This window comes from Neoarius graeffei, chromosome 9, assembly GCF_027579695.1.
Source record: "Neoarius graeffei isolate fNeoGra1 chromosome 9, fNeoGra1.pri, whole genome shotgun sequence".
NCBI lineage: Eukaryota > Metazoa > Chordata > Actinopteri > Siluriformes > Ariidae > Neoarius > Neoarius graeffei.
The window spans coordinates 21085099-21107769 of NC_083577.1; the positions used below are offsets into that span (position 1 = coordinate 21085099).

Consider the following 22671-nt stretch of genomic DNA (forward strand, 5'->3'; position numbering starts at 1 on the left):
ATCAACAAACCACCATGCCATGGGACCTTTAATACTTTGTACAACTCCCTTTTGCCAACAAGACAGCACTTAATATTCTCCTATAACATTTCACAAGGTGGGAGAATAAGAGAGAGGGATATTCGACCATTCCTCTTTGCACAATCTCTCTAAATCATCCAGAGTCCTGGGTCCTCTCCTATGCACCCTCCTCTTCAGCTCACCCCGCAGGTTTTCAATTGGGTTGAGGTCTGGGGACTGAGATGGCCATGGGAGGAGCTTGATTTTGTGTCTGGTGAACCATTTTTGTGTAGATTTGGCCATATGTTTAGGGTCATTATCTTGCTGAAAGACCTAGTGACGACCCATCTTCAGCTTTTGGGCAGAGGCCATCAGATTTTGATTTAAAATGTCCTGGTACTTCAAAGAGTTCATGATGCCATGCACTCTAACAAGGTTCCCGGGGCCTTTGGAAGAGAAACAGGCCCACAGCATCACCGATCCTCCCCCATACTTCACAGTGGGCATGAGGTGCTTTTCCGCATACTCATCTTTTGTGATGTATTAGAGTGTTTGTTGCCAAAAAGCTCTATCTTGGTCTCATCTGACCAAAGCACATGGTCCCAGTTGAAGTCCCAGTACCGCTTAGTGAACTCCAGACGTTTACGTTTATGCTTGTAAATAAGAAAAGGCTTTTTCCGTGCATGCCTCTCAAACAGCTTGTTGGCATGTAGATAGCGCCTAATGGTTGTTATGGAGACTTTGTGACCCCAAGATGCTACTCTTTGATGCAATTCTCTAACAGTGAGCTTTGGAGAACTTTTTACTTCTCTTACCATCCTCCTCACTGTGCGTGGTGGCAAGATAAACTTGCATCCTCGTCCAGGCTTCTTTGCCACTGTTCCAGTTGTTTTAAACTTCTTGATGACTCCTCTGACTGTAGATATGGGCAGGTGTACGCGAGTAGCTATTTTCTTGTAGCCATTGCCTGACTTATGAAGGTTGACAAACATCTGCCTTACTTGAATGGTGTGTTCTCTTGTCTTTCCCATGTTGAAGAGTGGATAAGAGAAATAGGCCTCTGTCTCACATCATATTTATACCCCAGGGAAACAGGATGTGATGAATTACTAATTAAAGGTTCCTAATCAACTTTATAAACTACAGTAGAAATGACAGAAATGCTTAAATTACATGTATTTTCTAGGAATTGTTATGGGTGCCAGTAATTGTGGAACAGGTGATTTTATGAAAAATAATTATTTCTTAGTCAGGGATTTTTTTTATTTTTATAATTCACTTGAGTTAAGGGTTACATTTTTCTACAATTTTCAGTGAGAGATTATGCTTCTGCAATAAAAATTGAATTTATTTTAAGGCCAGGGGTGCCAATAATTGTGGAGGGCACTGTACACACACACACACACACACGGTCATCCCCCACAAACTCGTCCATAAACTGTCCACACGTGGTTTGCACGCCACCGTCTGTGACTGGCTCATTGACTTCCTGACTGGCAGGCCCCAGACTGTCAGGATTGGTAACAGGACTTCATCCAGCATCATCACAAACATTGGCATGTGTCCTCAGCCCCATCCTCTACACTCTGTTCACCCATGACTGTGTCACCTCCCACAAGGACATCATCATCCTGAAGTTCGCGGACAACACCACAGTGATAGGATGCATCACTGGCGTTGACGAAACGGCCTACAGGAGGGAGGTGGCCAGTCTGATGTCATGGTGCGAGGACAACAACCTCACCCTCAACATGGACAAGATGAAGGAGATGATAGTGGACATGAGGAAAGAGAGGAGACCTCATCGGCCACTGTTCATCTGGGAGCTTGAGGTAGAGAGGGTGAGCAGCTTCAAATACCTGGGTGTTCACATCAGTGAGGATCTCACATGGACACTTAACACCACACAGCTGGTTAGGAGGGCTCAACAGTGGCTGTACTTTCTGAGGAGGTTGAGGAAGTTTGGTATGTCACCCAAGATCCTCAGCAACTTCTACAGCTGCATGATTGAGAGCATCCTGATCAACTGCATCACTGTGTGGTACTGCAGCACTATAGCAATGGACCGTAAACGCCTGCAGAGGGTGGTGAATACTGCTGAGGGGATCACCAAAACTCCACTGCCCTCTCTGCAGAGCATCTACCACCGCAGAGTCCACAGGAGAGCTGCCTCCATCCTCAAAGACCCCACCCACCCCCAGCACGGACTGTTCACACTCCTACCCTCAGGCCGGAGGTACAGAAGTGTGAAATGTAAGACTGTCAGACTAAAGAACTCTTTCTTTCCCACTGCCATCAGACTCCTGAACAGCTGACAGGAGTCTATAACCATGGATTACCTCCCTGTAAACTGTCCTTGACTGTTTACATCTGTTTACATTTGTTTGTACATTACTGCCCTTTTTGCTGCTGTTCCTTGACTGTTTACATCTGAATACATTGTTTGCACATATTTGCACATTACTGCCATTTTGCTGCTGTTTCCTTGACGGTTTACATCTGGTTACATTGTTTGCAAATTCACACATTACTGCCCTTCTGCTGCTACATCTGATCATTGCCTTATTTTTGTGTTACACTACCTAGTTTGCACTACATTTACCTTTATTTTGTACTACACTGGGTGTGTTTGATGCTTTTGCTTTTCTTTGCTTTTATTTTTGCACTATATTGCCTTTACTTTGTATTACTTCTTCTGCCTATTTATTTATTTATTTATTTGTAATTGGCATTCATGGTGGACAGCAAACTAAGAATTTCATTGTGCATGTGGACATGTCCTTACTGTGCATGACAATAAACACTTTGAACTTGAACTTTATAATAAAGTTTTCCAAATGACATCACCATAAACGTTTGTGTGCAAGTGAAAACTCATTATTTGATTAAGGAAAAGATGGATCCAACACTTCCACCCAACTGGGAAGCTAAAAGAACCCACGAATTTCAGCGATGACAGTATTAACGTCCAGAGAATCCAGATGAACAATAAATGATCCATTCAACTTATCAGTATCACGAAAACTCATGCTTCGAAATTTGAAGGTGACGCAAGAAGCCACACAATTAAAGTAAGAATTATAAACTGAAGAAAGATAATTCAACTCAATGTAATTGGTTTTAAGTATAACCCCGATTCCAAAAAAGTTGGGACAAAGTACAAATTGTAAATAAAAATGGAATGCAATGATGTGGAAGTTTCAAAATTCCATATTTTATTCAGAATAGAACATAGATGACATATCAAATGTTTAAACTGAGAAAATGTATCATTTAAAGAGAAAAATTAGGTGATTTTAAATTTCATGACAACAACACATCTCAAAAAAGTTTGGACAAGGCCATGTTTACCACTGTGAGACATCCCCTTTTCTCTTTACAACAGTCTGTAAACGTCTGGGGACTGAGGAGACAAGTTGCTCAAGTTTAGGGATAGGAATGTTAACCCATTCTTGTCTAATGTAGGATTCTAGTTGCTCAACCGTCTTAGGTCTTTTTTGTCGTATCTTCCGTTTTATGATGCACCAAATGTTTTCTATGGGTGAAAGATCTGGACTGCAGGCTGGCCAGTTCAGTACCCGGACCCTTCTTCTACGCAGCCATGATGCTGTAATTGATGCAGTATGTGGTTTGGCATTGTCATGTTGGAAAATGCAAGGTCTTCCCTGAAAGAGACTTCATCTGGATGGGAGCATATGTTGCTCTAGAACCTGGATATACCTTTCAGCACTGATGATGTCTTTCCAGATGTGTAAGCTGCCCATGCCACACGCACTAATGCAATCCCATACCATCAGAGATGCAGGCTTCTGAACTGAGCGCTGATAACAACTTGGGTCGTCCTTCTCCTCTTTAGTCCGAATGACACGGCGTCCCTGATTTCCATAAAGAACTTCAAATTTTGATTTGTCTGATCACAGAACAGTTTTCCACTTTGCCACAGTCCATTTTAAATGAACCTTGGCCCAGAGAAGACGTCTGCGCTTCTGGATCATGTTTAGATACGGCTTCTTCTTTGAACTATAGAGTTTTAGCTGGCAACGGCGGATGGCACGGTGAATTGTGTTCACAGATAATGTTCTCTGGAAATATTCCTGAGCCCATTTTGTGATTTCCAATACAGAAGCATGCCTGTATGTGATGCAGTGCCGTCTAAGGGCCCGAAGATCACGGGCACCCAGTATGGTTTTCCGGCCTCGACCCTTACGCACAGAGATTCTTCCAGATTCTCTGAATCTTTTGATGATATTATGCACTGTAGATGATGATATGCTCAAACTCTTTGCAATTTTACACTGTCGAACTCCTTTCTGATATTGTTCCACTATTTGTCGGCGCAGAATTAGGGGGAATGGTGATCCTCTTCCCATCTTTACTTCTGAGAGCCGCTGCCACTCCAAGATGCTCTTTTTATACCCAGTCACGTTAATGACCTATTGCCAATTGACCTAATGAGTTGCAATTTGGTCCTCCAGCTGTTCCTTTTTTGTACCTTTAACTTTTCCAGCCTCTTATTGCCCCTGTCCCAACTTTTTTGAGATGTGTTGCTGTCATGAAATTTCAAATGAGCCAATATTTGGCATGAAATTTCAAAATGTCTCACTTTCGACATTTGATATGTTGTCTATGTTCTATTGTAAATACAATAACAGTTTTTGAGATTTGTAAATTATTGCATTCCATTTTTATTTACAATTTGTAGTTTGCCCCAACTGTTTTGGAATCAGGGTTGTATGTATAACATTCTAAACCTTAGGTTCTGCTCATCTTGACATATTACACCATTCGCCCAGGAGAAATCTTTGGATATTACAGTAATTCAAACTTGATTCTAAATTTATCCAGTATACAGTACCAGTCAAAAGTTTGGACACACCTTCTAATTCGATGTTTACCTCCACCAACTGTGTTGGAGGAAATATGTTTTCACATTTGTTTGTTTGTCTGTTCCCAACTTAACTCAAAAACTATTGAATGGATTTTGATTAAATTTTGGGGAAAGGTGAGCCATGGGCCACTGAGCAATTAATTAGATTTTGATGTAAATCCAAATGTGTATGTGGATCCAGGGGTTTTGTTTTGGTTTTTTTTGCCTGTTCCCAATGTAACTCAAAAAGTAGTGAACGGATTGTGATGAAATTTGGTGGGCAGCTTTAGTATTACCCTAGGTTCAAGTGATTTGATTTTGATGGGATAATATGTGGCTTGGTGGAGGTATGCACTCTTGCATGTGACATTCTAGTTTTTCTATATTTTATTAATTAATAGACACTTCATGTCTTAAAATAATGATGGACTGTCATTTTTCTTTACTAAGTTGAGCAGTTCTTGACATAATATGGATTACTACAGTTATGGAATAGGGCTATTTACTGTCTTTTTATTATTTACTTGTCAGGTATGCGGCAGAAGATGAATGTAAGTGCAGGAAGGTCTTTATTTACAAGCCTGCATTTTACAGAAACAAAAACAGGACTAGACAAGGACTTGGACATGGGCTCTGGACTAGACAAGGACTTGGACATAGACTCCAGACTAGACAAGGACTTGGACATAGACTCCAGACTAGACAAGGACTTGGACATAGACTCCAGACTAGACATAGACATCAGCTCTGGACTAGACATGGACTTGGGTTCCAGATTAGACATGGGCTTGGACTCTGGATTAGACATGGACTTGGGCTCCAGACCAGACATGGACATTATGGGCTCTGGACTGGACATGGATTTCGGACCAGACATGGACATGGGTTCCAGACTTGGGCTCCAGACTGGATATAGACTTGGCATAGACATGGATTCAGGCATAGACATGGGCATGTCATCAAACAGAGTCATAAACCAGAGTAACAAACATAGCACGAGGAAACATGGAAAACAAAACAGTATACTTTGTGCCCTTGTCCTGCTGCCAGCATCCTTATACGAGAGTGCTGATTGCACTCAAGTCAGCAACAGGTGTTTCCAATAGTGAATGTTCCTAATAGCATGTACTCCAGTGGCGGCTGCTGGTTTTTAAAACAGGGGAAGCCCATTTTACGCATTCATCGTAAAACCTGTAGGCCGGATATCAAAGCATAGAAAGGTGTGCCCCATTAGCATAGTGAACTAGACAACCCCACCTAGTGGCAGAAAGTATTTTTGCTTGTACATTTCATGTTATAGTCTGGCTTGCCAGGCTAGTGCCTCATATCCTTAATCAAAAATATCAAACATCCAAAAATCACTGGCTATTCAACGAAGAGCCTTGAACATCATACCCTGATATGCAACACAGAATCTTTAACACAACACCCAGCTGTGCAACACATCCTTGAACAACATCTGCAACACAGTCTGGAAATTCATAACCAGGTAGGCTATGCAACACACAGAACCTTGAATATTATACCCAGGTATAACCTATAACACAGAGCCCACCATTCTCTTAACATTACTGAACAATATACACACTTCATATTCATGAACTTTATATGATGCAAACTATTTATACACAAATTCTGCCCTCCGCTCCTTTTCCAGAAAATAGTCTGTAACCCTGTCATACCAGCTGGTTGTGCTTTCCAGAGACTTCACCAATTTCTTCTCAATGGCCAGCAGAGCAAGACTACTTAAACGGTGTTGGCCCATTGTATTTCAAGTGAAAGACTTCACTCTTTTTAAACAAGAAAAGCTATGCTCTACTCCAGCTGATGTGGCGCCAATAGTTGCAACTAAAGACAGCAGCTTGTATAGCTGGGGCATTTAACTGTCCAGCTCCATGTCTTTGAAAAACAACAGAGAATCACTCAGCTTGCCCAGAGTGCCCTGCAAGTCAGTGTTTTTGTACCAAACCTGCAGCTCAGACCATAGTCTCCCTAAATCAAAAAAATGACCATACATTTGCTCAACACTCTGGAATGCTTCCTCTGGAAACACCAGCTTCATTTCATAAAATCTTCATGGGTTAACCAGTTCAAGGAAGCGCAGACTTTCCAGGTTTGCAAAACGACAAGAAATCTGTTCAATTATGTTATCAAAGATGGCCATATACAAATTTCTGTAATGCTTCCGTGGATCTGACAATGTGGAGCGGCGCTTTCTCAAGGGCACATCTCGAGGGTCTGTTGTCATATTTGCAGCTTTGACATACACAGCTTGAAAAGCCTCCTCTGACCTTTTCTCCACTGCAAAAGAAAGCAGGGCCTCTACTCTCTTTTTGCAGAAAAGGACATCCATGGCCTTGGCTTGCACAATGTCAAACACAACATCTGTCTCACAAAAGATGTCATAGTAGGACTGCAGCAGGAAGGCAAACTCAAAGTCCTCCATCCTCATCACATACCCCTTGGCACAGTCAACTGTATCATCATCCATGCTTTTATCAGCAATTAAGCTGTCAAAAATCCTGATCAAAGCATCATAATTTTCAAGCACAGTGCCCACTATGCGGGAACTAAAATTCCACCTAGTAGGTGCATTTCGGGGCAGCCTTGAACATTCTGCAGATTCCAGAAAAGATGTTCTTTTAGTTGATTTCGCAAAGAATGTCACAAACCCAGACAACATTGCAAAAAACACTCTTGCTTGAGGTATGCATTTAGCACCCTGGGACAACACCAAGTTCAGTCTATGTGCATAACAATGCACAAACATGGCACTAGGAGCTACTGCCCTGACTCTGGCTTGCAGGCCATTGAGAGACGATGCCATAACTGCAGCCCCATCATATGCTTGTGCCACAAGTTTTTCCTCAAAATTGTAAGCATGCATATTCTGCTGCAAAACCTCAAACACAGACTGAGCATCGCGGCCTTCTGACACATCAAAAAATCCAATAAAACGCTCCTGGATTGCACCTGCCCTATCCACATAGCGAACAATGACAGACATTTGGGCATGACAGGATATGTCTGTGGTCTCATCCACCTGCCAAGCAAAAAAGGGAGCAGCCTGCACTTCACTGGTTATCTCCTCAGAAACAGTGGCAGCAAGTGCATTGATCAGGTCATTTTGAATGGTGTGAGACATACCAGTAAACACAGCTGATGACTGAAAACGTATGGCTAGGACAGAGTCATATTTTGCTAATGTTTCAGTAAATTCTCTATAATTCCCCTTGTTGTCTGATTCATGACTCTCATTGTGCCTCCTGAATGACAGTTCCTGATGGCCAAGCAGTGAGGTAACATCTATCAAACGTTTCAGGAAGGCCCTTTTTTGAGTGACTATTTCATTATGCCTTGCACACTGTATACGAGCACCTTCATCGATGGCATGTTCCACCCTGACCCTCCCCAGACAGCTACGGTAAGTCTTGCACATGAAGTGACATGCTCATTGCTCGTTTCATGCCTTTTGCAAGCCCTTTTGAAATTCACCAGGTCCCCAAACCCATCTTTTGACCAAACTAAATTTCCCTGAGAGGGCTTCATCAAAAGACATGGCCAACAGTACATTTTATTAGTCACAGGAGACCCAGTCAACCAGTTCACATTTTCATACCAAGACACCTGAAAAGACCTGTTATGACCTGCTGATTTTTGAATGAGATTAAGCTTGGGCTTTGGTCTGCCTTGCTCTTTAATTCTTACTTTCTCCTCATATGGCAGAGTGTCAAAACGTTTTGACAAAAGCATGTCCACGACGTTTGCCATTATAGCAGATAGATACCAGCTGTTAGCAGCTAGCACTGCAGATCCCAATAAGGCTCAAGCTAGCCTACAACCACGTTGATTGAACTACAAATGAAATAAACGAGTGAATTCACGAATGATCAAACTGATAGAATGGATGAAAGTTAACGGAGCACAACGAGTAATATTTACATTTATTTACAGAGTAATGTACAGAGACATCAATGAGAAGAAACGTTTATATGAAAAGAAATTCAGACAGCACTTTGGCACACGACTACACTTTCTCGACATCCGCTAGGGACTGATTGATCATGCGCTTACCGTGTTCCTCGCCGAAGTACAGCGACCGCCCTCCTCATGTCTTTCAAACACCACCTCCAATAATCCTTTATCAGCCCGGCTTCTTGGACCGCCCATGTCTCGTTTACCCCCAGAGATACCCGGCTTCCCCGGAAGTGACGATATTGTCAATGTTAACCAATAACAACTAGCCGAAATTGGCTGTTCAGAGCCGTCTCATAGACTGCAACGGATACCCGGCTGCCAGTCCATAGAGCCCATTGAAATAAGAAAGGTTACAGCCTGGCATCTGGGCGGCACGGTGGTGTAGTGGTTAGCGCTGTCGCCTCACAGCAAGAAGGTCCGGGTTCGAGCCCCGTGGCCGGAGAGGGCCTTTCTGTGCGGAGTTTGCATGTTCTCCCCGTGTCCACGTGGGTTTCCTCCGGGTGCTCCGGTTTCCCCCACAGTCCAAAGACATGCAGGTTAGGTTAACTGGTGACTCTAAATTGACCGTAGGTGTGGATGTGAGTGTGAATGGTTGTCTGTGTCTATGTGTCAGCCCTGTGATGACCTGGCGACTTGTCCAGGGTGTACCCCGCCTTTCGCCCGTAGTCAGCTGGGATAGGCTCCAGCTTGCCTGCGACCCTGTAGAAGGATAAAGCGGCTAGAGATAATGAGATGAGACAGCCTGGCAGCAAGGTGATTCTCGTAGCGAACTGCAAGTTCGTCAGACATCACTCAAATAAGTTACAGGATGACATAGGGATAGTTATGAACGTAAATACAATCTTGGGCATATGTTATGCAAGTTATTGTTTTAATGAGAATTCAACGTTGTAGACGCCGCAGTTTGGGGAGAGAATTTTAGGGGAAGTTCGGCTTCCCTTGTTGTCTCTGAGAAATCGCCCTTGATGCACTCTTCACTTAATAATAACTGTATTTCAGTGAGAAAAACTTTGGCAGATACAAAAAATATTTGAAATCCTGGACCTGGAATAAAAAACCCCAAACTCTTTGTACAAACGAGCCAAAATAAATATTATGAATTTTCTGCAATCACAAGCCATAATGACTCTGCTTTTTTTTTTTTGCTTTTTTTTTTTTTTTTACAGCAGGTTTATAATTTGAGACTTTAATAAATATTTCATCATGTGTATGTTTGTTTTTTTTACTTTTACTCCGAGTTACTGGGTGTCACTGAGGAACTAGCAGAGGCAAATGGATGTAGAATAATTTTTGTTGTTAATCGCTGAAGTCCTACAAATTATAGCCTGTAAAAATAGTGAAAAAACACTTAAATGGCATGTATGCTCTTCACTAATTAATTAATAAATTAAACGTGGCTTGTTTGAATGTGACTCAGAGTAATATTTCAAAATAGTAGCATCTAAATTGTGTGTTCATAGTTAGAAAAATCTTCCTAATGTTAATTTGTAAAATCAACGAATAAAACAATCTGTAGATCAAGTTACTCCATATGGGGTCTAGTTTGGGAAATAAATCTAGGAGTGAGCTGGTGTTGTGTGAATGAAACACACTCGCCTTCCCAGACCAATAAAACATTATGCAGTAATTTACCTATAGCTTTCTGAATACTCATCAGGTACTCCTCTCTTATCTCATCTGAGAGAAACTCAGTGGATCTTTTTAACGCCTTCAGGTGACTTGGCACAAGGTTCAAAATACCCTCCATCCTGGAATGTTCCATAGGGAGCACATTCTTCACGTCAACCCCGTATCGAATGAAGTTATAATATTTCTAGGGGAAAAGCACAACACAACAGAAAATCACTTTCTTGGCCAAATCTAAAAATCTGAAAAGGTGATATTTTCTCTGCTGCATAAATATATTATTATAATACAAGACAATTTAATGATGAACATATTATAGATCTGCATTTTAATGTATTCTAAACCTAAAACAGTTTGTCCTTTATGTTTTTTTTTTCCATTAATGCGTTTGCTGAGTTTTATAACAGTGAGATAAAATACATTATCTTGCACTAATTCATTGTGTCTTTCCTGGGTCCCACGTTGTTAGAGAAATAGCTGGAAAAAAGTGTTTTTCATACAGAATTATATGCAGTAGTATTCACAGCAGCTACTTACGGACATTTTCTTCTCAGTTAAAGTTTTAGAACTACATGGAAGTTGTAGACTTTCATCTGTTTCCGAATCGTCCTCCCTGTGACAAAGTGGAGAAACAATACAATAATTAATAAGAAGCATTTAAAGATATGCTCCTTATTTATAAAGATGTGATATGGATTCTAAATGTAGATGTATGGTTGTTTTCTAAAAGCTAATTCTACTAAGTCATAAACTGTTGATATGCCCAGAACAATGTTCTTAAAATTCTTCCACAATGTACCCAGTGGAAAATGACTGAAACAGAAAGCATTATCAGCACCTGGACATCCCTCCTCTCCTTCTCTTGACTGAAAACATATTTCACATTCCAAAGTCTTAATAACTTTGTGTTTTTAAGAAACTATTTTTCCTTCTGGTGAACATGTATATTTTGATATTATGTGATCCAGTTAACTGGAAAACAGGATAACTGGAAGATTTCCCCACATGGATAGTCTAAAGATCACCTTGAGATTACTGTGGATGGTCCCACACAGCACCTTAAAGCTGGCTGTGGATGTTTTTACTTGGATAGCCTTAAGCCAGCAATTGCAAAGAAAAGTTTACACCTCCATCATAGGTGTCCGTCATTGAACAGTTGATAACTTCAGTTTGACACAAGAAACTTAATATAAATATTTAGTCCCTGCCTAAAAGCAGAGCTCTTGAGCAAAATATTTGTAAAAGCACAAAATCAACTTGAATAAAATAAAAAAATATTATAGCATATGAACCATTGAATTATGTAGTGTTGTGCATTTCACCTCAATAAATTGCTGCATTGTCTTGTGACAGTGATACCAGGAATGAGCTATGCATCACATTTACGAATACATTAATTCCTTTCTTTGACACCACATGCCATGTGCCAGAAGCAACACCACGACATTTATTATGGTGTGACTCTGCTGGGTGCCTGGTGGACAGCAGTGAACCAGCACCTTCATTTTACATCATTACTGTATAGTCATGATCGAATATTATCGGACATAAGAACTAATCGATATCGATCCACAGTAGGTTTAGATTATCTAAAACTAAGGAAAGATGCTCATAATTGCTAATGAATTACACAATAATTATGTTTTCACAACTGTGCAGAGTAAGAAATTGTTCAGTCAAAAAAAGCATACAATGCAAAAATATGTTACCCGCAATGAAAAAAACAGCAGGATAAAAACCTTCAGCAAAAAACCTACTGGAAGACATTCTCCTCGACTGAATGAGACATATGAACTCCAAGGGCTCAAGCTGCAATCCTGATATTTCAAACTTTGATGTTAAACAGTTGTCTGGTTACAACTGTCACATATCCAACAAGCTAGTGGATTAATAAAACTGTTTTAACTAGTTTTATATGAAACGGTCATGTATATTTTCAGTAAAATATGTTAGTAAATAATCCCATGGTATTTTTTAAAAAGCAAATTAAAAATAAGCACTGGATAAAAACCCATCTCTCTTATGCAAATAAAGATACACATTTCATTGTCCGGTGGTCAAGTGTTTATGAGATACGTTGCCTTGGACTTCCGATTGTAATCACATGTAAATGAGGCTGGGTTCCTCATGTCTTCTCAGGGAGTTTTTCCTTGCCACGATCACCTCTGGATTTGATATAAATAAAAGTCTTATATCCAGATTTCTGTAAAGCTGCTTTGTAAAGATGACAATCTCACTCACTTATTCCAGCTTGTCCCACTTACATGTGTGGGGTTACTGCCATGTGGACCCTACTGATCCATGTCATATTAATTGGAGCATAGTTTTACGCCGGATGCCCTTCCTGCTGCAACCCTCCCATTTCCAGACTTAGGAAACAACCATTCCCAACTATGGGCAATTTAGAGTAGCCAGTTAACCTAAATGCATGTCTTTGGGGGAAACTGGAGCATCTGGAGGAAACCCACACAGACAACATGCAAACTCCACACAGAAAGGTCCCCGCCAGCCACCCAGAACCTTCTTGCTGTGAAGCGACAGTGTAAACCACTGCACCATCATGCCACCCCTTTGTAAAGATGACAAAGTCCGTTGTTAAAAGCACTATAAAATTAATTGAACTGAATAGAGGAGGCCCCAGGGAAGACCCAGGACACACTGGAGGGACTATGTCTCTCGGCTAGCCTGGGAACGCCTCGGTGTTCTTCCCGAGGAGCTGGCCGAGGTATCTGGGGTGAGGGAAGTTTGGGCTTCCATACTCAGACTGCTGCCTCCATGACCCGGCCCCAGATAAGCGGAAGAAAATGAGATGAGATGAATGAGTTCTTTGTTTGATTTCTTATGAGTACAACTATTTGAGTATATACGTATTCTACCCTGAAGCGATAAATATTTTTCTTATGCGTTTCCTGTCCACTTTCTATAGTTTTACAAAATCAAATAAATCAATATATGCTTGAGTAAAGATTGGAACCTGATTGTTCACTCACACATCAATAATAAATTCCCAGTTACTAACCATACAATGACTAAATGTATGAATGTCTCACTTAATAGCTGCCTGTGAAACATTACAGAAACAACATGTACAAAAACATGACACACCAAGCCCAATTTTTGCCTATACGAGGCTGTTTAGGCAGAAAAACAGAAATGAATTGTTTCACCAGCCTTTAACATTGCTGGTTTCCTTTTGACTTTTGGAGAAAACCCTGTGCTCTTGGCACACTGATATGATTAAAGTTTTATACTAGATAGAAGTTATTATTGCTCAGGATTAGAGTTACTGCCAATAAATATTAAATAATGCAAATAATTCACAAACATCCACTAGAGATACATAGCTATACTATGCTCTGCTACTGTAAAGTAAAAATTAAATAAATATTACAAATCTGATATTCAAATAATTGTGAGAATTTCCATTCTAAGCAAAAAAAAAAAAAAATCATGATGTGGCAGCGGGGGCATGGTCAAGCGCCAGTTTGTGAATGGAGAATGAGGCCGGGGAAGGCAAGTGGCAATCACATTTGTGTCTAATTGCTGGTGTGTGTGTGTCTTTCAGTTTTAGTTTTTAGTGTTCTGTAACACGAGCATGATTAATATAAGTGGTATCCTTTATGCATGCTACCTCAAGGGTCCTAGTGTCTTTTTATATCCTTAGAACCCAAAACACGATAACATGACAAATGTTTTGAGTTTACTTTTTAAACACAATATTATCTTGCCATTTTCATAGTGTAACCTTGCCCCCATACAAGGTTATTTTACATAATTTCTTCTTTACAATAATTTCTGAACACAGTGCAAAGCTATAAATAACCATCAAGAACTTGATGATGCCAGGTGCTGACAACTGAATTTGAAAAAAAAAAAAAAAAGGCACCCACGTGAGTATGCGGATGACAGTCCTACGAAGTTCCTCGTGATCTTTTTTGGACTGCAGATATCGTCTGAAGGACTCTGATGCTCTGGCTGTGCTGCGTATCTCCTGGCTGTGCCGTGTGCTCTGTCTGAGAGGCGCACCTGGAAAGAAAGGGAGCAATCAACTGTAAAACTGATTTTAACATAATCCAAGAGGTCATTATCTCTATCAGTAGCAATATAAACAGATGAAGTCACTATTTTGAGTGCTTTATAGAAGTGTTTTTATGGAAGCAAACAACGAGCCTCATCGATCAATCCTTTCATAAAGTTGTCTGGAAATGTTTGCGTAAGCCAAACCAAAGAAAAATTTCCATCAGTACATTTTCCTTTGTACTTGCATATGCATGTTGATCACAGCATAAAGTGCAAAAGACTTTCTAATGCTGATGCATCTCATAACCCCAATTCCAAAAAAGTTGGGACGATGTGTAAACTGTAAATAAAAACAGAATGTGATCATTTGCAAATGTTGGAAACCCTATATTTCATTGAAAATAATACAAAGATAACATATCAGATGTTGAAACTGAGAAATTTTATTGTTTTTTGAAAAAAATATATGCTAATTTTGAATTTGATGTCAGCAACACATTTCAAACAAGTGTTGCCAGGCAAAACAAACCTCGCCCAGTAGCACTTATGATGAATATGAAGAAAGTTATTGCAAAAAAAAAAAAATAGGTACCCTATGGGTACAACCCCAATTCCAAAAAAGTTGGGACAAAGTACAAATTGTAAATAAAAATGGAATGCAATAATTTACAAATCTCAAAAACTGATATTGTATTCACAGTAGAACATAGACAACATATCAAATGTTGAAAGTGAGACATTTTGAAATTTCATGCCAAATATTGGCTCATTTGAAATTTCATGACAGCAACACATCTCAAAAAAGTTGGAACAGAGGCAATAAGAGGCTGGAAAAGTTAAAGGTACAAAAAAGGAACAGCTGGAGGAACAAATTGCAACTCATTAGGTCAATTGGCAATAGGTCATTAACATGACTGGGTATAAAAAGAGCATCTTGGAGTGGCAGTGGCTCTCAGAAGTACAGATGGGAAGAGGATCACCAATCCCCCTAATTCTGCGCCGACAAATAGTGGAGCAATATCAGAAAGGAGTTCAACAGTGTAAAATTGCAAAGAGTTTGAACATATCATTATCTACAGTGCATAATATCATCAAAAGATTCAGAGAATCTGGAAGAATCTCTGTGCGTAAGGGTCAAGGCCGGAAAACCATACTGGGTGCCCGTGATCTTCGGGCCCTTAGATGGCACTGCATCACATACAGGCATGCTTCTGTATCGGAAATCACAAAATGGGCTCAGGAATATTTCCAGAGAGCATTATCTGTGAACACAATTCACCGTGCCATCCGCCGTTGCCAGCTAAAACTCTGTAGTTCAAAGAAGAAGCCGTATCTAAACATGATCCAGAAGCGCAGACGTCTTCTCTGGGCCAAGGCTCATTTAAAATGGACTGTGGCAAAGTGGAAAACTGTTCTGTGGTCAGACGAATCAAAATTTGAAGTTCTTTATGGAAATCAGAGACACCGTGTCATTCGGACTAAAGAGTAGAAGGACGGCCCAAGTTGTTATCAGCGCTCAGTTCAGAAGCCTGCATCTCTGATGGTATGGGGTTGCATTAGTGCGTGTGGCATGGGCAGCTTACACATCTGGAAAGACACCATCAATGCTGAAAGGTATATCCAGGTTCTAGAGCAACATATGCTCCCATCCAGACGACGTCTCTTTCAGGGAAGACCTTGCATTTTCCAACATGACAATGCCAAACCACATACTGCATCAATTACAGCATCATGGCTGCGTAGAAGAAGGGTCCGGGTACTGAACTGGCCAGCCTGCAGTCCAGATCTTTCACCCATAGAAAACATTTGGCGCATCATAAAATGGAAGATACAACAAAAAAGACCTAAGACAGCTGAGCAACTAGAATCCTACATTAGACAAGAATGGGTTAACATTCCTATCCCTAAACTTGAGCAACTTGTCTCCTCAGTCCCCAGACGTTTACAGACTGTTGTAAAGAGAAAAGGGGATGTCTCACAGTGGTAAACATGGCCTTGTCCCAACTTTGAGGTGTTGTTGTCATGAAATTTAAAAATCACCTAATTTTTCTCTTTAAATGATACATTTTCTCAGTTTAAACATTTGATATGTCATCTATGTTCTATTCTGAATAAAATATGCAATTTTGAAACTTCCACATCATTGCATTCCGTTTTTATTTACAATTTGTACTTTGTCCCAACTTTTTTGGAATCGGGGTTGTACATGTGGTTACTGCTTATAAATAAAATTGTTTTCTGATACCATGTCCATACAGTAAATATAGCATATATAAATTTACTCTATGAGGCAGTATCCACAAAAATGAAGCGTAATCCAAAAATGAACAATTTAAAAATTGCATAAGTAAAATATACCAAGTGTCTGTATTTTATATTATTCTACTCTTACCTCTTACGGTTTTCAAAACTAAAACCTCCGAACCGAGGCTGACATACACACGCTGTCGCCATGACCCAAACTCTTATGTCCCGGTGCTAGAGCTCAGTGGAACGCGCTTTCCCTCTGTAATAAGCATAAACATGTCTGAAAACGATTTCTTTAGTTTAGTCCATTTATTTCGAATGGTGAACCCAATTGTATACACTTACCGGCCATTTTAATCGGAACATGCGCATGTGCAGTGCGTGACTGTTACACTCTTACAGCACAATGACGTAGTGGCTAGCACCTCTATATGAGGCAGTAGCCACAACAAAAATAATTTTGACCTTTTTGGTGACCTTGACCGGATGACCCTCAAAATATTGAAGGTTGTATTTGAGACCAATGCCCATCTATCCTGAAAGTTTCATGAAGATTGATCCAGCTGTTTTCCTGTAATATTGTTAACAAAAAAACAAAGAAACAAAGAAAACCAACCGAAAACAATACCTCGCCCCCTGGTGGACTCTGTCCTGGGTGAGATAAAAAGTTGGGACAGGGGCATGTTTACCACTGTGTTGCATCACCTCTACTTTAAACAACACTCTGTAAATATTTGGGAACTGAGGAGACCAATTGCTGTAGTTTTGAAAGAGAAATGTTGTCTCATTCTTGCCTGATATACAATTTCAGTTATTCAACAGTTCGGGGTTTCCCTTGTCGTATTTTGTGCTTCATAATGCACTAAATGTTTTAAATAGGAGACAGGAGCCCATACTTTGAGTGGATTTGAGCATAAATATCTACAGCTCACGTTCACGGGTGTGTTTCCCAAACAACCAACCAAGTTAGCATTAAACCAATATGGTACGATGCAAGTTTGAACTAACTAACATCCAAAAAACGACTGTTTCCCAAAGCTGTAGTACCAACTTGGTCTGAACCAAGTTGATTTGAACCAACACAGTTCAAACCACGATGTTTTCAGATGTGTTCGGATGGTCTCGTTTATTGTCGGAATTCAGAGAAACAACCCGAAGTTGGCTGACAGTGCGAACGACATTTCACCATTAAATGACCGTTAAGCCAAATTTGGTGCGTCCATAATCTTCCCCTGATGCTTGCAACTTGGTGTAGATGTTCATTTAGACTAATAAAAAATTGCAATACCCCTCATTTGGAAATCACGTGTAAACAAAAGGTATTTCCATAAATTAAAGCATCATATACTAGTTTTGGCTATAAGGCTATTTGCCCTGATTAAAAATAGCTAAGCAAACTGCTGTGAGATGGCACAGATAACGTTATGTAGATCTACATGTTGTGTATTTATAGGTGGCATTGTTAGGTTTATTGTAAGTTTATTGTTTAGACTCTGACATTCTGCTGACAAATTCCAAGTTGAGCGCTGCATGCGCTCATGATTGACAGCTCTCGCTTTGATTGACAGCTCTCGCTTTGCGCACTTGCACTCCCACTTCCGAGTCTGTGGCGTTATGATTCCAACCGCAATTTCATTCTCCTCTCATATGAAGTGTTGCGCAACCACAACCAGCTCCTCAGATTATACACTGTCTATTTCTCACTTTAAATTGAACAATCTTTTTAATGGATTTATGGCCGTATGTCAGAACCTTTTGGCACTTATCACAACAAGCAAAGGGCAGCTGATTTCCCTCTGCGTCGTACACGAGTGAGAACGATTTCCAAATGTCTGATTTCAGGACTCTTGACTTTTTAACGGTAAATGTACCTCTTTTTAAAGCAGTACTTACTTCTGAAGCACTGTGAGCTTCACTAGAGGAGCTCTGCTCTTCTGCCATGATCGGAGATCTCAAACACGGAAGAGCGGAAAGGAATCGGAAACGTACGCGAGATTAGACCACATCCGCAAATTTAGGCATCTTAAAATGTTTTTATTAATGCCAAATAAAATATCCAGCACAAATTATATATGATAGACATACATTAATAATTTATACATTTTATTTTAAACACGTTTTTAGTTAGCGGGACTGCAGCATATCACCTCTCCCGCCTGCTCCTGCATTGTGCACTCCCCCTCCCGCCCGCGCCCGCAATGAGCTTTCAAAATTTGTCCCACGCCGCACTGCTTTGCGTCGGGTCCCGCGGGACTCCCGCGGGAGTGCAGGGCTCAACACTGAACAACAATGGTGTGCATGGCAGGGTTGCAAGGAGAAAGCCACAGCTCTCCGAAAAGAACATTGCTGCACGTCTGCAGTTTGCTAAAGATCACGTGGACAAGCCAGAAGGCTATTGGAAAAATGTTTTGTGGGCAGATGAGACCAAAATAGAACTTTCTGGTTTAAATGAGAAGCATTATGTTTGGAGGAAGGAAAACACCACATTCCAGCATAAGAACCTTATCCCATCTGTGAAACATGGTGGTGGTAGTATCATGGTTGGGGCCTGTTTTGCTGCATCTGGCCCAGGACAGCTTGCCATCATTGATGGGACAATGAATTCTGAATTATACCAGCGAATTCTAAAGGAAAATGTCAGGACATCTGTCCATGAACTGAATGTCAAGAGAAGGTGGGTCATGCAGCAAGACAACAACCCTAAACACACAAGTCGTTCTTCCAAAGAATGGTTAAAGAAGAATAAAGTTCATGTTTTGGAATGGCCAAGTCAAAGTCCTGACCTTAATCCAATCGAAATGTTGTGGAAGGACCTGTAGCAAGCAGTTAATGTGAGAAAACCCACCAACATCCCAGAGTTGAAGCTGTTCTGTATGGAAGAATGGGCTAAAATTCCTCCAAGCCGGTGTGCGGGACTGATCAACAGTTACCGGAAATGTTTAGTTGTAGTTATTGCTGCACAAGGGGGTCACACCAGATACTGAAAGCAAAGGTTCACATACTTTTGCCACTCACAGATATGTAATATTGGATCATTTTCCTCAATAAATAAATGACCAAGGATAATATTTTTGTCTCATTTGTTTAACTGGGTTCTCTTTATCTACTTTTAGGATTTGTGTGAAAATCTTTGTTCTTTGTTAGAATAATGCACATACTGATGTTTTAGGTAATATTTTTGCAGAAATATAGAAAATTCTAAAGGGTTCACAAACTTTCAAGCACCACCATACAATAGGTTATTTTGACACAAACAGAACTTTTGGACAGAAAGTTATATATTAAATAAATTAGACCAGGATTTAATCACGTTGTGTGAGGAGGATGTTATGGATCCATTTAAAAAAGAATGCCCTGTCCCTTACTGGGAATCCAAGTGAACACTTCAGGTCCTCTGTTTTCTGTGTCGTCCAGGAGGGCAAATCTTGGTTTTGCATCCTGCCACTTAGGCTTCTCACAAATCTGAGGGACACAAGCCATTCATGCGAGAGATTAACAGTTCTCACAAACACCTCAAGTATACTGCTATTGTGAATTTTGCTCTCATTTATCACTTACCATTGGATGTTGTGGCAAGGAACTCTCTGGGGATGCAAAGAGTTGTTTATCCCCTGAACTCTTTTCTCTCTGTTCAAATAGAAGGTTCTTTGTTAGAATAATGCACATACTGATTTATTTCTATCTATAAAACAAAAGTTTACAATGTAGAGAATGAAATAATGATTGCAGTCCAAATGTGACCAAGTGGGATTCCTTCTTTCCTTATGTTTTTATATTATCCATCCATCCATCCATCCATCCATCCATCCATCCATCCATCCATTATCTAGACCAGGGGTTCTCAACTTTTTCTGCCTTGAGGCCCACCTACAGTGGTGCTTGAAAGTTTGTGAACCCTTTAGAATTTTCTATATTTCTGCATAAATATGACCTAAAACATCATCAGGTTTTCACGCAAGTCCTAAAAGTAGATAAAGAGAACCCAGTTAAACAAATGAGACAAAAATATTATACTTGGTCATTTATTTATTGAGGAAAATGATCCAATATTACATATCTGTGAGTGGCAAAAGTATGTGAACCTTTGCTTTCAGTATCTGGTGTGACCCCCTTGTGCAGCAATAACTGCAACTAAACATTTCCAGTAACCATTGATCAGTCCTGCACACCGGCTTGGAGGAATTTTAGCCCATTCCTCTGTATAGAACAACTTCAACTCAGGGATGTTGGTGGGTTTCCTCACATGAACTGCTCGATTCAGATCCTTCCACAACATTTCAATTGGATTAAGGTCAGGACTTTGACTTGGCCATTCCAAAACATTAACTTTATTCTTCTTTAACCATTCTTTGGTAGAATGACTTGTGTGCTTAGGGTCATTGTCTTGCTGCATGACCCACCTTCTCTTGAGATTCAGTTCATGGACAGATGTCCTGACATTTTCCTTTAGAATTCGCTGGTGGGTCATTCCGTGCCAACTCACCTAAATTTCAGGAACTCCCCCACATCACCGTCTCAGATTTTACTCAAAAAATTCTCTAATCAAGAATCATATGTTTGTACCACACATGCAAAATATTAGCCCCCAATTATGTTGTAGTTTTGGAACTACAGGCCTTTGAAATATTGATGTCAAAACACCACATGTCGAAATTGGCTCTTTCCCCAACTTCAGAGACCCATAACTTTTTATTGCAGCTATCTAGAAAGTTGTGTGTGCAGATTCTTACTGAATGATACCCACTCTTTTCAAATCTGTTGCCAGAAAGCCTCTGAAGGACATACTTTTTGCATAATAGGAAGCCAAAAATGGCATTTTGGCCAAAATCGCTTAAAATTCATTAAAACTCAAAGGGGCCTAGTAGAAATATGAAACTAGTTAGATTTTTTTCCTCATTACATAGTAATTGTAGGGTTGTTATCTGTTCACAGAAACATATTTTGCGATGAAAATTATATTCCTGAATTTTTAAAAATTTTTTTAACATCTTACGTCCTTTCCGAGGGGGCTAAAATAGGGCATTTTTGCCATCTTATTTGTTAATGTGGCTAGGGGTTTAGGATCTTCTAGTTTTTTGTGAAGATGCTCTCATATAAGATGTAACTACTCCCTGATTTTTTTTTAACAAACGCCCCTTGCTTCATATTTTAATAATTTTTTTTGTACATTGACAGTTTCATCATTTTTCACTTTTTTCCACATTCAGAACTCTGTAACTCTACATTGGAAAATTCCTACTAGCAGCTATTTCAGATTTACATACACTGACATACAAATTTTCATATTTTAGTAGTAGTCTGCCCAAGAAATTCATATTTTTCTTTCTATTGGGACCTAAAAACAGCTATTTGGCCAAAAATGACAAAAATGTTGACTTGATATTTTTCAAGTTCTGGAGGGAATGGGCTATTTTCCTCATAAATTAAAGATGTGGTGACTTTTTCTATCCTGGAACAAGATCTCATCACAGCTTCTGCCCAATTGCACCCACTCAGCTGGAGATGAGAAGGGTTTCTTCTGATGTGGTACCATCATCGGTAGTGGACATAGGACCTGAAACCACACCAGTTTTACAGTCCCAGTTACAGGCCCCAAGCCAAATGTCCCAATCTGCACCAAATATGTACCAGCCAGGCAAATATATTGCCTGTGTTTATGACAGAAAATGGTACATTGGAAATATTGTCACCAGAAATGAAGAAGAAAATGATGTGTATGTCAATTTCATGAGACAAGGACGAGGCAACACATTCTCATGGCCACCACAAAGCAGGAAAGATGAATGTTGGGTGCCTTTGCTTCATGTCCTTTGTGTGGTAGAGGCCCCAAACATAAAAAGTGGGGGACGCCATTACCAACTAACAGAGGATGACTTCAAACTTGTGAAAGACTTAAGTTTTAACTTATGTACTACTAGATGACAGTTTATGAG

The 22671-nt window shown here is 40.1% G+C and overlaps 1 protein-coding gene across 1 annotated transcript in view; it reads right to left on the bottom strand.

Annotated features, from left to right (window-relative positions):
• Positions 1-22671, bottom strand: part of LOC132892116 (dynein axonemal heavy chain 7-like) — a 184258-nt gene that overhangs the window by 132718 nt on the left and 28869 nt on the right. The window contains exons 2-6 of the mRNA XM_060930515.1: positions 20297-20365; positions 20104-20200; positions 14362-14497; positions 11009-11084; positions 10478-10658 (exon numbers count right to left, since the gene is read on the bottom strand). Coding sequence (XP_060786498.1) covers positions 10478-10658; positions 11009-11084; positions 14362-14497; positions 20104-20200; positions 20297-20365 — 559 coding nt within the window. The remainder of the gene's footprint in view (positions 1-10477; positions 10659-11008; positions 11085-14361; positions 14498-20103; positions 20201-20296; positions 20366-22671) is intronic.